General features: G+C 43.8%; 1 protein-coding gene across 2 annotated transcripts in view; it reads right to left on the bottom strand.

The window, feature by feature from the left end:
* Positions 1 to 1,179: 1,179 nt before the first annotated feature.
* The window catches only part of LOC107389529 (SH3 domain-binding protein 4), a 69,925-nt gene continuing 54,920 nt past the window's right edge, over positions 1,180 to 16,184 (bottom strand). Inside the window, exons 4-5 of one of the 2 annotated variants that reach the window (XM_015965699.3) lie at positions 7,644 to 7,832; positions 1,180 to 2,062 (exon numbers count right to left, since the gene is read on the bottom strand). In XM_015965699.3, the coding sequence (XP_015821185.1) occupies positions 1,838 to 2,062; positions 7,644 to 7,832 (414 nt within the window). In that variant the 3' untranslated portion in view covers positions 1,180 to 1,837. Of the gene's footprint in view, positions 2,063 to 7,643; positions 7,833 to 16,184 lie in introns of those variants that run through there. The other variant, XM_015965701.3, reaches the window with a different exon arrangement.

Genomic DNA, 16,184 nt, shown 5'->3' with positions numbered 1-16,184 from the left:
AATGTTTTGAAGAGCATATGTAAGTCTGACATAAACAGTAAAAGGGCTGAATTGAATGTCAGGATTTGGGATTCGGATGACTGTCCTGACTGAAGCATGATGTGTAAATGAAATCCCCCATCAGCTGAAAAAGATTTCCAGCCACAGATTCTTATTATTTAAGCTTCTACAGGAGCTGATTCCACAGGAGAGGAGCCTGGTAGCTAAAAGATCTGCCTCCCATCCTGATTTTAGATATTCTGGGAACCACCACTAAACCTGCATTCTGAGAGCGAAGTGCTTGGTTAGGAACGTATGGAACAATCAGTTCACTGATGTATGATGGAGCTTGATTATTAAGAGCTTTATATGTGAGAAGGAGGATCTTAAAATCTATTCTGAATTTAACAGGTAGCCAATGTAGGGAAGCTAAGACAGGAGAGATATGATCTCTCTTTTTAATTCTCATCAGAACTCTAGCTGCAGCATTTTGGACAAGCTGAAGACTTTTAACTACATTCTGTGGACTTCCTGAGAGTAATGGATTACAGTAATCCAGGCTTGATGGAATAAATGCATGAACTAGTTTTTCAGCAAAATTCCTGGAAAGGGCAAACAATTTGAGAGACCATCAACCTGACAGTCATGTTTTTGGACTGTGGGAGGAAGCTGGAGAACCTGGAGAGAACCCACGCATGCACAGGGAGAACATGCAAACTCCGTGCAGAAAGACCCCAAGCTGAGATGTGAACCCAGGACCTTCTTGCTGCAAGGCAACAGCGTTAACCACTGCACCACTGTACAGCCCTAGTTTGAGCAATATGTTGATTTTAATAATTAGGAGTCAACTAACACAATCCACTTGCTGCAGCCAGGATTCTGTGATCGATCTGATAATAACACTGACGTTTAACTGTTGCAGCATTTTAACCACGGTTGGTGTTGGTGAAAATATCAAACTTGCTTGATGAGAATGCTTCTTAGAGAGTACAGTCTGATCAGCTTCACAATGATGCCCTGACGCTTTGGAGGTGTTTTGGAACCTTTAGGGAGGCAAAACTCTCAGACCCAAACGGAACAGTCAGATAAAGAAATCTGGGACTGATTGTGCTGAGAACATTCCACATGTTAAAGTTAATGAACACACACACATACACGCGCGCACGCACGCACACACACAAGCAGTCTAATGAAACGGTCTTCAGTCACAGATTTCTGTTTAATTTTTTATACCATTTTCTTCCTTTGAAAATTAACTTTACATTTTTCTAATAAGTAATCATCTTTCTGTCAACATTTATTACCGTCCTTCAGTCCAGATTAATAACATTCAAGCTGAGCCTTTAAGGCCACCGTACAAACTCCAGATCACAATGAGAGAAAATACATGCCCAATCAGAATTTACACAAAAAGGTTTAGTAGCCTTTTCTAACTGTTGCTGTTTTTATCTGTTTTAGTCCAACTTCACAGAACATCACAAACAGCAATAACAAAACTAGAGAACTGTGGTTAGTGGTAAAAGATCTGTGACTAGTTTAATGAGTCAGGTCTCCTTCAGTCCTGGGCCTTCTACAGGGGCAGAAACTGAAACATCTGTATCTGTGAGAGTAGGACCACCATGAAAGAGAATAACAGAAAACACAGGTGAAACAGCTGGTCTGATACTTCTAAAAATCACAAGTGTTCGATCCACAGTTTTAACCAAAAGTTCAGATTGTTGCTTTACTAAAATGCTGTGCCATAACAGGAGTACAAAAATACAAAAATGTGCAACTAGTCATCTCCATGGTAACTGACAGGCCCATGAGGCAAGTGAGAGCTGAAAGCAACATTCAATGCCGAAAGAGGGGTTAGAGTTCAGATAGCGTAGTCGTCCTGAGAGGCGGGGCTAAAGGCTGAGCTCCGCAGGATGTCTAAGCAGTTGACCAGGATGAGGGTCCCAGTCAGGTGCTTCCAACGTTTGGTGATGGGGTTCTTCATCTTGTCCAGCCCCATGTGGAGCTCCTGGATCACGTCCCTGTAGCTCTCACCAATCTGAGCTGCCCACGTGACCAGGAAGTCGTACGCAGGTTTCCACATGGCCTGCAGGCAGAAAAACAAAAAAGTAACTATCTGATAGCTACCAGCTGACTGTGTCTTCATTTAGCTGCAGCTACCGGCTTAGTGTGTGTAGTGCTGTGTGGGTAATTCCTGCACCAATCAGAGCACTACTGCGAGCATAGCTCGGGGGATTACTTTTCACAAGTAAGTTAGAGTATTTTTGTAGTTTGTATTTAGTAAGTATAACTTTGCTGTACTGTAATTGTGTTCACCAGCAGCACCTCCTAGCCAGCTAACGTTAGCTACAGCTACCAGCTGCTGTCTCCCTGACAGTGAAGCTAAATGAGACTTTACTAATTATTTATTCCTAAACACTGACTTATAGTACAGCTGAAACAAGAATGCTGCTGTAGAAACCAAACACATCTTCCTGGTATCAGATACATCTCATGTCTCTGACCCTCCTCTCTGACTGGAGAGTTAGCTAACAAGCTAACATGCTGAAGAGACATTTTCTGGTTCACCCTTTGAAAAGTTTCAGTTCATTATCATTAGAAATGATGGTGAAAAGTTGGAGGAAGAAGTGTGAGGCTTCCTGCAGCTGATTTATTCTGATCAGAACTGGGCTGTGTCAGACTGGGAGACTCAGAGATGGAGTTTATTCTTCAGCTTCCTGGTTCCCCTTCAGAGAGTACCGTATTTTCCGGACTATAAGTCACACTTTTTTTCATCGTCTGGCTGGTCCTGCGACTTATATACCAAATTATGTATACCATCCTGCTGCGGGCCGGTGCTCTGGGAATTTCTCCTACCCCGTAAACCGTCCTACCCGTTGTTACTGAGCATGGGCACGCATGCGCACAACACAAAAGGGGAATGCTACTCCGCTGTCATATTTGCAGGAAAACAGATAAGTAGTAAGTATTAGTACTTTTTATTGACTTTGATACTTGATTTTTTTTGGTTAGAGTCATGGTTAGGGTTAGGGCTTGTGTCATGTAAAACACCGTAAAATTATCCTACGGGTAGGACGTTTTGCCAAAGTAGGACGTTTTCTCAGAACACCGGCTCCGGACCAGGTCTCAGCTCCTCTGCCCTGCTGGGAGGGTTTCAAACACCACCATCACCTGCTGCAGCCTGTGGTGGGGACTGCGCCCTGGTTGTTTATTCTGTTATTGTTACCGGTACTTGTCTCGCAATGTGAAATGCTTGGTCTCAGATTTTGTAAGAAAAATAATAAAATTTCCCCCAAATGAGAACTTAAATATGTTTTTTTCTTCTTCATTATACATTCTATGGCTGGTGTGACTTATACTCTGGAAAATACAGTAAGTGTATCATAAAGCCATCAGCATCCATACACACACACACACACACACACACACACACACACACGCGCGCGCGCGCACACACACAGAGCTATTCTCTTCTCTCATTCCCACACTGGTTGGCAGCTCCGTCCTACAGACAGAAGTTTACTCAACAGCATGAAAATGAGTCGCACATGCGGGAACCCCCCCGCTGGCTCATTCTTCTAGCAGACTGGAGGCGGCAGGCATAATGTCAGCCAGCCAATCAGTACGTAGTGTCGCCTCGGTCCCAGTCTGACTGCTGGGGAGAAGGTCTGAGAAAAAGAGTCGCCTCGGCACCGAACTGTGTAAAACCAAATTCTGGTGCTGTTCCATACCTTTTGGGGCCGTGGTGACGCTAACGTGTAAGCGCCATTAGTGACTATGTTGCTCACATATGGAATTAGCTCCCCCATGATCTCGGATGTGCCCCAACTCTAGTGTTGTTTAAAACAAAACTAAAACCCTAATGTACTCATCAGCCTTTACATGAATTGTTTCTTATCATAGAAGAGGAAGAGTCAAAGGGAGATCATGCATTTGTAGACTATTTTATCTGCCCTCTTTCTACTAAGAGACAGGATTTCTTAAAGTATCACCCACAACAAGATGCCACAAACCCTGTTGTCCAGAGGCTCTTCACTAGACCAGACGACATCACGTGGAAATGGTTGACTTATTGTGGTCAACGTCATGCTTTACTTTGTTTTGTTTGCCTTGCTTTTAGCAAGCCCAATGATCCAAGTATTTTAATTAAAGACATGACACACTGGAGGCATGTGCACCAAAGAATAGAGGCGCATGAGAGAAGCATGGCACAAAGACAATGTGCTAAGGCATATTTTTTTAACTGCTCTAGAGCAAGCATTGGTCACCTCCTTGAGGGAAGACAGCTGAAAGGACAACGTGAACAGGTTAAGAAGAGACGCCAGGTGTTGGAACGTGTGGTTGAAGTTGTTAAGGTTATAGGGAAGAGAGGCTTACACGACAGGCATGAGCACAATGGAACTACATACACCTTGGAAAATGCCAGTCTTGACCGTGGTCATTTCTTAGAAATCATTATATTGTTGGGAAAATATGATGTGTGCTTAAAAGAGCATCTCAACAATGTAGTGGAAAAAAGTAAGCAGATCCATGCTTCAGGCACACTGGGTAGAGGCTCCCTGATCACCCTCCTGTCCAAGACAACTGTGAATACAGTCATCGATGCAATCAAACATTTAATAGAAGAGAGCGTCTCTGCAGACATCAAAAAAGCAGGAATGTTTTCCGTGCAGCTTGACACTACTCAAGATATTACAGGGAAAGATCAGTGTTCTGTCATTTTGAGGTACATCACTGATGCAGACCATGAAAGGCTGGCTGCAGTCATACAATGCAACACAACAACAGGGCAGTCTTTTGTGACTCTGTTAGCTGAAGTGCTTTAGCGTCTCAAGTTGGATATAGGCCTGTGCATCAGCAACTCCACAGATGGAGCCTCTAATATGCAGGGTCAATACAGAGGTTTCTCTGCATTAATGGCATCCACAAACCCCACCCATCTACACATGTGGTGCTATTCACATGTACTTAACCTTGTGTTGGCAGAAACCACCCATAGTGTCATTGAAAGTGGATCGTTATTTGACCTGCTGAATGACATTGCTGTATTTATCAGGGAATCATACACAAGAGTGGGCGTGTGGGAGACTGAGAGCCAAGACAAAAGGCACAAACACATTTCGCCAATTGGAGAGACGAGATAGTGGGCCAAACATGATTCGCTGAGGAAAGTTTTTGTAAACAGTGGCAGACCTGATGGTGGTCTTTATGTTGAAGTGGTGTCCACACCGTCTGCCGTAATGAACCTGAAGACACTTGCAACAATGCATGAAACAAAGCCAGAGGATATCGAGATGGTTTACTCCGATATGAAACTGTGCTAACAGCTCAGTTATTTCTCCGGATATTTGAGATCACCTCACCCCTGTCAAAATACCTACAGACCGGAGGAATGGGCATCCTCTCAGCACATTGAATGGTCACCACAACACAAGAATCACTGAAAGAGATATCAAGAGATTTCTTAGCTGTCAATGATGCAGCTGCCTGTTTTGTCCGCTGGGCAAATGAAAAGCAAGTGGAGGCTGCACTGCCTCACAAGAGGGTGAAGAGAAAGAAAGTCTTGGCAGGAGCGATAGCCCAGAATGAAAGCCTCAGGGATTCACAAAAGGCCTATGATGTAAATGTTCACCATCAGATTCTTGATACAGCTGTTGAGGCCATGCATAGAAGATTCCTTACTCATGGCACCCTGTATGCAGACCTATCCCTGCTACATCCCAAAAACTTCCCCCTTGTCCAGACCAGTGCTCTCCCTAAATCTGCACTTGAAGAACTCAGCAAGTGCCTTGTTGTGTATGACGGCAGGGTGACTGTTACCAGTCTACAAAATGAACTAAAAAACTTGGCACAGTAATGGGACAGGCTGGTACAGCCACCTTTGGATGACTACACAACTACAGCAGTTGAAGAAGAATCAGATGATCATGCAGAGATGGACATAATAAGTAAACCTGTTCCTCTTGCAAAAGTTGTCCTCTGTGCTGCTACAAAATCCTCCTCAGATTTAATGTGTTGACTCATGCATACCCCCTACTTGGGTTGGCATGTAAGTTTTTGCTGACCCTGTCCATAACTCAGGTAGCCTGTGAGCGGTCATATTTAACCCTGCGCTGTATCAAAACCAGACTGAGAAGTTGCTTGTCTGCCAGCAAGCTGGGGGCCTTTATGTTGATGGCCACTGAAAAAGATGTCCTTGTGTCCCTTGAAACTGACACAGTGATTGACAGAGTTGCAGACAAGAGTGAATTACTGAAGAAACTACTTTTGCATTTGCAGCACATGCACCGCCGGTTCTGTCATGCTCTCGCTTCATCCCGCCCTTCCTGCTCTTCATGTTGACACTCGTTTTGTGAAACATGGTCAGTGATGTCATCATTAATGTTTCGGTTCAAAGTGAAAAGGCTGAACAGACATGTTGATGTCGCTGAACAGTCGCTACAGGGTCCCAAAGCCGGCCGGTGCAACCGAGATACAACCATATGACGTCACTACCCAGAGTGCATTGCAATGTTAACAACAATGGCGACCTACGAGTTAAAGTATTTTTTACAAATTTTATAAAAATGAAGACATTAAGAAGGTTTTTTACACCACTTTAATATAAATGATGCTAACATTTATCTTTTCCGAACCACAACATTTTGTAACCTGGGTTCCTTTTAACTTAACTCTATGATGCTCATTTTTGAAGGAATATTGGGCTCCACTCACGGTCACATGACTTTTACAATGTGGAGACAGAAACAATAATCTCAAACATTCTCTAACAAATGAACTCTACAACCACAATTTTTGGAGTAGCTTAACAACTTATACCTCAAAACGGAGGTATATCCGTCAGCTCTCATCCAGTGCAAGTCTCATTTTGATAGGACCTACGGTTCTCTCAGGAGAGTGCCTGAAGTGGAGCCAAGTTGGTTTGACTCCCTTGTACTTTCCCATTGTAGGAGGTGGAGAATGTTCTGAACATTTCTAAAATGTACCTAAAATGTAAGCTGCGATTGTAGACAAACCATAGAAGACATCGACAAGCAGAGTCATATGGAAATAGCTGAAAGCTTGTGACTGCTTTAATGCTTAAATGAAGTCTCTAGGTTAAAGTATGCCGCACTAGTTAAAGTTCAAAGAGCTGAAAGGATTTTGTGAAAAATCGGAGGATTTGAAGGATTTCCCATGTATTCCAATGGGACCAAAAATTGCAGAAAAGGCTGAATATCTCAAAAAGTAGAAAAAATTTTAATACGAAAAGTCATTCCTCTGAAGAGCTGAATGAGCTTAATGTTTTGATGCCAAAATTGTGTAAATAGCTGAAGAAATGTAGAATGAGTTAAGTGCCAAAAAATGTACGGAAGCAGAAAAATAAACTATAAAGAGAAACAGGAATAGTATAGTTTGAATGATTTACAGTATTCAAACAATAACATTTACGTACTTACAACATGGTGAAGGCTAAATCCTCCAAACATGTTAAATGTGTTTAGAGAGGAGCACACTGCATTCCACATGATATTCCCATACTTAATCAGAGCTACAGCATTAGCATGTGAAACAGTATGTATGGGTCTGAATCTGGGAAACTGGACGTGTCTGTGTCTGTTGGTTATTACTCAGAAAACAAAAGTTTATTCTCAGGATGATATTAGACCTACATGAAGATAACATACCTCACTGTCCACCACCCCATTCTTGTCTCGGTGTGGTGCCTCATAGGCATCCATCTGTTGGCGGGATACTTTGATGAGCCTCTCTGCCAGCTCCCTCCAGCGCCCAGCCACTTCCACTGCTGTGGTCAGGAGGACAAAGTCCATCACTAGTCGGGCCACAAGACCCTGACAGTCCATCTTCAACAGCGCCTGCAGAAAAACAGACACCAGACCTTCAGACACAATGGGACAACGCATTATGCTAATTTACATATGTTGCAGGTGACTTCCAAACTTTTAAAGTTTGTATTTTCTTAGGTCTTCCTGCTTCTGCCATGTTCTATGTGTGTCAGTCCTCATCAAAACTCTGGCTTTCTCTCTTGTTCTGATCTGCCTCAGTCTGCTCTGCCGCCGCCTACAGATGAGCCGCGACTGTTAAACAAGGTTGCATGACACAAAAAAAAGTTGCACAACTCAACAAATTGATGACAAAATGCATTGTGCACACATTTTGTCATCAATTTTTACCGATTTGTTGTTGCAGCCCTAGTGTGAACCAAACCTACCGACCCAGAACGACTCCACCCAGCCTGGACTGGACCGGCCCTAATGTGAAAGCGGCATTAGTCCACCAGCCAGTTTTACATCACGGTAGATGGACTGAAATATGTAGCTGTCCACATGGATAAGACAAATGTATCCTGGGGACTATTTTCATGATCAGATGAGACAAAGATGGAGCTGTTTGGACTCAAAGACAAGAAGTCTGTGTGGAGGAGTCCAGGTGAAGCTTTCAGACCTAAGAATATTGAAGCAACTGTCCAGCATGGTGGTGGCTACATCATGCTGTGGGAAGTGAATACTTTCACATCACAGCTCTGGCTCTCCTGGTTCTGACTCCACTGAGTGTGACTTCGTGTCTTCTGCACATGCGGGTCACTTTTGGACCGTGGAGCGTTCACACTGGAGAGTTTGATGTTGCATCAGTCATAGTGTGAACAGCCACACAAAAGAGTGGATTTACTCAAAAATCTGAACTGAGCATCAAGGCCTGCAGTGTGAACGTAGCCTAAGTGTCAGAAAATGAGGATGATAATCCACAAGAAATTATAAAAATTTGGATATAATGATATAATGAATATTTGATTTTCCATAAACATTCCAAATGTTTTTTTTTCCTGGCCAGAAGGGAAAAAAATCTCTTTTTCATTTTTAAACATTTTATTGATGACTCTGCTGCGCGTTCTCCTGTCCTCTGTCCTCCGGGCCACACACGCACACACACACACACACAAGGGACTGTCTCAGCTGTTATTTTCGTTAAGGAGTGTACACATACAGCATGCGCACCTCGTGCACGAGCCTACTATTGAAGCTGCCGTTACGCTTTTGGCCTGAGGGGCAATTGCGAGCATAAAAATTCAAAACTCCGTTAAGTCCCTTTAATCTTCATAGTTGTGTAGAATTTTAAGCCCGAGGGGGAAAATCCACCATTAATCCAAACATGTGAACACAGATGTTGTTTACAAATTCATTAAAGTTTGATGTAAAATAATTCCACCTAGAAAATAAACAGCCTCCATCTTTGGACTTGATCCGGTTATGTTCCACAACCCACCCCTTCGATCCCCCACAAATCTCAGCTTTGTAAATATTTCAGATGCTTTCAGCTGAAAACAGAAGTAAACTTTTCAGCATCAGATGTGTTTCATTTGAACTGAGGAGGGAAACTTTAAAGGAGACCTAGAATGCAGTCAATCAGTAATCTAAAACGGATCTTTGAGCCTCTATAAAGCATATTAAATTTTGTTGGAGCTTGAAATGTCCCAGGAGACCTGAGAAATGACCAACTAGAACATGCATAATAAGGCTCACTATAAAAACGTTTTCCCACCTACCCACTTCACTAGTGTGTGTGTGTGTGTGTGTGTGTGCGCGCGAAGGAGAGAGAGACTGAACAGAAAACTAAACAGAAACTAAACTACAGTCAGGGTTTCTCAGTATGTTCCCACTCAAGCCTTATATTGATTAACACTAGAACTCCCAAGGCAGTCATTTTGACTGTTTTCATATTTTGACATGTAATTGTCATGGTCTGAGCTGAGTGGCTGATTCATGACCTCTGAGTGCTTAATTGCAGGTGAGTGGCACTGACGAGCAGGCAGCTGCAGCCGATCTGTCATCTACCAGTTGGTGTATAAAAGGAGCAGGGAGACGACATCACCTCGCCGGATGGTTGCTCCCTTTGGTACACTCCAACCTGAGATCACAAGCCAACTCTCGAGTTTTAGAAATCTTCGCACTTGTCTTGAGCTTTAGCATATTTGTAATTCCTGTTGCCTGTCTTCACGTATCCTCGCCATCACCACCTCGTCAACCATAAACATGGATCATCTCACTGGACCACGTCTCCCCGCTCAACCTAACTGACCTGCTCTCAGCTACTCATCCTGCACCCACCTTCGCTCATCTGGATTCCCATCTCGAGCTCGACCCTAACCTCACGTTGACGGCACTCCTTCAGTTACCCTTTTCTGATAACGATAAATAATGTTTATTCCTTTCATCTAGTCCCCGTGTATGATTCTGAACGTCCTGGGTCAGGAAACTAAACCAGAACATGACAGTAATAACTTTAGTTAGATGGATCTCATGTTGTCCTGGCTTTTCCTATTTTTATGTGTCCTTTATTTTTGCTTTATAATTTCCATAAAATAATGTATCAAAAAAGAAATATAGCTGCTTTTAACTTGGTCTCCCACCAGCCTTCAATTTGACGGCTCTATCGTTTACATGGTAACGTTTTCCGTTGCCGTTGCTAAGCAACAGACTTTCTAGCTCGCACGCGCTCTTGCTCTCTGTTCATACTGCGTGTGAAATAGAGGCTAAAACAGCTTTTAGAAGAACATTCTCAGTGAAAAAAGCATGAGAAATGAATCTGCTTCAGGCGGAGAGGGGAAAGCTGATGAAAACTGGTCAGTAGGAAGCAGCAGAGACTCTGACAGCAACGCGGAAGATGATCTGGGACGTGATGTTTAACTTTTACTTCATCAGCGGTGATTCAACCATGAATCACTGTTGATGTGCCCACTGGGAACGTTCACTGAGAAACATGAAATATTTGCACTTCTTGAGATACGATCTATCACCCTGAGTGTTTCATGCAGACTGAACATGAAAACAGTCTCCTACACCGATCTCCTGCATTAGCTTCTGATAGAAAATAGATGGTGAAACTCTAGGATTAGAAAATCCTGACAGATCTACGTCACACCGTCACCAACATCCATGGACTCACCCGTCTTGGCTCACGACGGCAGAGTTTTACCTTGCTATTTGCCAGATTACGCGAAGGTGTAGGGCCCCACACGTACACTAGGGCCCCCTAAGTCCCTGCAGTCTACATCCTCATCTGAGAAACAAAAAAACTTGGCTTATATTCTTTAAAAGATTACAAATACCTTATTAAGGATGTAATAGCAGCAGTAAGATAAGCATTGGCTACTTTGTGGCACATTTAAGCCAAAACTTCTGGTCCCGACTCCACTGTCTGTCACATACTGGACGTCCATGGAATTGTGCTTGAATGCATTCATTTAACTCGCTCATTTTAATGGTTTTCGTGAACGTGAACTGAACTCGTTCGTAATTTGCCTGACGAACGTTAAAGTGAGCGTGTTCATTCTGGCGTACATGAACGGGTTTATGAGTGGCGTTTATAGTTATTAAGCTCCAGATCTCCCCAGAAAAAGTAGACCCTGAAAATGCCATTGCCATAGGGAGTGGTGGTCGGTGCGGTGTCAATCCTTTAATGTCTATGCTGGGGAGGATGAACGTCATGGTGTGTTCCATTTACCTCGGAAAATATACAACTACACATAACACCGATTTTAGATGCACCCTTACAAGTTCATCTTGTAAAATACACACATTTCCACCACAGCTACTAGGAGCTGCTAATTAAACCTCAAAACTGGTTTAACCCTCCCACTGTCCTATTGGGTGACCCCGCCAGGAAAGTTGACCATTGAGCAGGGTTGATGGTTTATCCCTTGAGGTCCACGTGGCAGGGGTGAGGAGTGTGCCCCACCTCACCCCTGCCACGTGGACCTCAAGGGATCAAAAGGCTACTTGAGTACTGAGTAACATCTGTTTTAGTATTTAAAAAATGTTTTGATAAAACTTACGTGAGCAGAAAATCAGAAACATAAAGTTATGGACTGGTTATGGCATTTTAAACAATACAATGAAAACAATTAAATAAAGAGAAATAATCAACATAACTACAAAATAAAACATTTTAGGCAGAAGAAACTTTTCTATTGTATTATCCATACATACATTATTCAATGTCTTTGTCTCCGAGTGCTTTCTAATTTTTATTAATCTTGCTTGAGTGACTTAGCTTGAGATGTTTACTTTTAATATCAGAAGCTATCACAGGGTTTCCCCGACAAAATGAGTTAAGCCTGGTGGATTCGGTCGTCGGGGGGTGGGGGGGTGTTGCGCGCTCCGTCCCGCAGCGCTCTTCCATGAGAGTGTGTGTGTGGGGTGCACACTTTTCGCTGCTGTTTCTCGCCAGTATCAGCTGATGGAGGGCTCTAGTTTCGTTGCGCTGTTCGTGTCAGCAAACCCACCCCGCCCCCCTCCCCGACATGTAGGGTCGGGGAGGGGGGCGGGGTGGGGCATGACGCTTAGCCTGGCGGGTGGCCAAGCAAAGCCTGGCGGGCCGCCAGGCTTATAAAGTGCTAGGGGGAAACCCTGTATCATGACTACCCTGTTTTGTTTGTATGTACTGATTGTGATCATTTGTGGTGTGTTTATAAATAATTTAATGTCGCTGGGTTCCGGGTCGCTGGGTCCTGGGCTCGGCCGACTTGGGGGTGGGAAGTTGCGGGTGGGCCTGTGGGCTTGCCGCTAATTTCTCCCGGGACTCTGCCGGCTGCTGGCTGTGGCCCCCCGGGGCGATCCTCTGCGCCTCTCGAGGGGAGCGGGGGCTTTTCTGGTCACAGTCTCCCTGGAGTTCCTGTGCTCTGGGGCAGCTCCTGGATCTCTGGGACTTGGAGCTCCCTTCGTCTCCTACACATCTTTAGGGGACAGATCTGTGGGCCCTCACACTCTCTATTGGACGCTCCTATAGAGAAACCTTACATAAACAAGCACTTGTACGCACACAAGTGCTCACATGGTGCTCTCATAAGTATGGACTTGGGCACGTTCAACACATGTCTTAAGGCTGTGGTTGGCACTAAATGCACTGTGATTTATTATCGTGTGATTGTTCAGTTAATGTCACTATGTCAGCATTCCAGAAGAACCTAAATAAACCCGTCCCGCGGCTCCATGCGGATCAGAATGGCCTCCACCATCATTTTAATTTAAACCACAGATTATAAAGAGAGGCAACAATAAGATTTCTGAGGCCACGTGAAATAGGTTTAATAGCATAAATAACAGCTGTGTGAATCTCCCATGGTGCTCTGGTATGTGGACATCCCTCCTACAGAACTTCCACCTGTAAAATGTTGAGAACATCTGATGTAGAACACCGGTATTAAAGAACGCATGGAGCTGATTATTTAGACTTAATGCTGCTTTAGCGAATCTGCACACAAGCTAGGTTTTGAATGAAAGCAACGGTCACGAAACACTCACCCCTCCCCTTGGGTATCTTCCCTGGATCCATCCACCAGAACCCACCAGAAATGCAAGAGGAGACGAGACTAAACACCAGTCAGAGTTTTCAAGGTAAAACAAGTCTAATTTTTTGTAGGGGTATATGCTGATCCCACCCAGAAAAAAAACACCCTCACACACACACTGAATAACGTCGTTGTTAATAGCTGGACTTTATTTAAATATTTAACAGCCAAAGACAAGTAGGGAGCAAAGATGTACAAACCTCACGAACAAGATTGTTTGAAGATTAAAAAAGCACTTTATAGGAACTAATTTCAACCAGCTTCATATAATTACAACACCGGTCTGCACAGGGCTCCCAATCTGTTTGGACTCAAGCTTCTTTGGGGGCATTTCCTGCTGCCGTGGGTGGCAGAACCATGGCTTTTCAACCAAGTTGCAACATACTGCCTTGGTTAAAGAAACCTTAAAGGAGGCCTGTTGTTGCTGATCATCATTGGACCTTTTGTCTGAACAAAGTGTGACTGGCTGGACCTGGGGTTGCTGAGACAGGCTGAGAGTTCAGGTAGGAATGTGCTTTGCCTTTCTTTGCCGTTTCTAGCTTCATCTCCCGCAGGATTTTCAAAGTGTCTGTTCAGTTCTTCATGACCCCCCACCTCTAGACATCTCATGTCACTGAACTTTGTTCCTGTAGGACGCCAGAGCTGTTGGTCATTTGTGCCTGCAGACGGTACACCCTAGAAGGAAACAAAAGCATCAGTTGTTGTTTGTCCCGTATGAGCTCTAAGACCTTTCTGCCCTCCTTCAGTAATCTAAGGGATAAACCTGCTTTACATACAGAAGGCGGCCTCCAGCTCCTGCCTTCTATCACCTAAAGTGCAGCTTTGAACCTAATTCTCTGAAAGTTTCAGTGTAACTCACACCTTTCTCTATCTGATCCAAACAGCTGACGGCCAAACACAACATGACCTGATGAGATCAGTGACTCCTTCAGTGGAGAGGAAGAGGCTGAGTCAAATGCATTTTAAGGCCATTAAACAGCTAATGCAGCATCTAAGTTAGCACATTCCAGTTTAACTGACACAGCCTCCAGATGAGAACTGAAATGCCTTCAAGGTTCAAGGAACCAAAGATGTCCAGTTGTTTTCATTCAAATGTAGGATTACAATGACCTGGATGACCGAGGAGCTTAGATCAAATGGAGCCGATAACTGAGAATGAGGTTGCTGATACGGTGAGTAATAGCTCAGATTGCCCCACTGCACGACTGAGATTTATTTGTGCTTAAATAAATAAATGGGTGTGTGTTGCCATAACGCTTTCAAAAGGCCCATTTCATTAGGCCCTCCCTATGACTTTAGGATGAAAACAAATTAATAACATTTAATAGAGCATAACAATAACTTCAAGTCAAGTTGTTTCTGTCAGCTTCTAAAGTTCAAATCCTTACCCAGCTTTCCGTGTCTCCGGTCTAACCATGGAGGCCCTTTTTAAATTCCCTCGCCTAAATTCTGACTCCAGCAGGCTGGCCAGGAGGGCCTGTTCTCATCTACAACGTATAAACACGAGTAGCAGCCCAACCAAACCACCAGTTAGCTCGTTTTAAACGTCATTTTATGTCACTTATAACATGCTCGACTTCCACTTACCATGTAGATCAGTAAGCTCCTCTTCCCAACCATCAGGTGAAGCTGCTCTGGCTTCTTCAGGCACCCTTTCCACCACAGCAGAAACAGCTGTAGCGTCGTCAAAGGCAGCGGTACTAACAATGCTAGCAGCAGGCTTGCTGAAACACTGAAATAGTTTCATTTGGTTATGTTTCTTCTCCATGCTCCCTCTCCATGTCTTGTGTTGGACCCGTTCAAGTAGTGGTGCACAGAAGCACAAACACTGTTGTTGACTTGCGTCAACATAACTGCGTCAAAGGGAGCCTAAGTCCCGCCCACCTACTTCTGGACCACAGATTCCCGGAACAACGAGAAAATGAATGCAAGTCAACGGGGCTAAAAACGCTATTTTATAATTCTGCTTGTTTTGTGCCATGGCTTTCACACATGATGTCCGTGAATTTTAAAGACACATTTTGATACCGAGAACATGCTTATTTTCTAACAGGGAGAAATGATATTTTAGGTTTTGTGTGAAAATAAGTCCAGGACTACAAATGCGCTTCACGAAAGTTTCGTCATCGAACCAGACACGGAGGAAACTGACGGAAAATGGCTGTAAGTTCAGCAAACTTCCCACAGGAGGAAAGAACCACCATAAATCTGGTCATTTGGTAAGTAGCAGCTACGCTAGGGGAGAGGAGATTACGTGGTGGCATCACAGATGCGACGTGCCCATTTCTGGTGTGTGGTCATGCTAATTATGAACTTTTACAAGCTAACAAATCTTAAAGTACGTGACAGTCATGGTCAAAATACAAATCATTACTTTTCCTTTAAACTGCAGTACAATATATGTGTGATCCAGGGCGCACGGCAAAGCGGATTAGAAAATAATGTTTTTAGCCCCGTTGACTTGCATTCATTTTTTCGTTCTTCCAGAGACCCATGAGCCGACTGGAAAAGGACCTAGGCTCCCTCTGATGCCCATTTGGCCCAAAAGGGCTCTCTTTGTAAACTAGAGAAGGGCAACTGAGGATGGGAGATGAAAGTTATGTCACAGAACCATACTAATATGTATCTTTGTGCATTTTTCAGTGGTTATACGGCGTATACCTGCATATCATGTAGACTACACCACTGGTAAAAAGATATTTTGTTTTCTGTGACTTCAAATGGTGTTTTCCTTTTTGGGACTCTGGTAATGTGTCCTAAAGTTGAAGTGGTGGCAGACGGTGTTTCTCCTTACCTGATATTACTGAGTGGAGAACCTCTCACACCAGTGGTGTTATGTTGCTAAATACGCGTGTGTAAT

Source organism: Nothobranchius furzeri, chromosome 14 (assembly GCF_043380555.1).
Source record: "Nothobranchius furzeri strain GRZ-AD chromosome 14, NfurGRZ-RIMD1, whole genome shotgun sequence".
NCBI lineage: Eukaryota > Metazoa > Chordata > Actinopteri > Cyprinodontiformes > Nothobranchiidae > Nothobranchius > Nothobranchius furzeri.
This window is presented reverse-complemented; position numbering and strand designations above follow the sequence as displayed.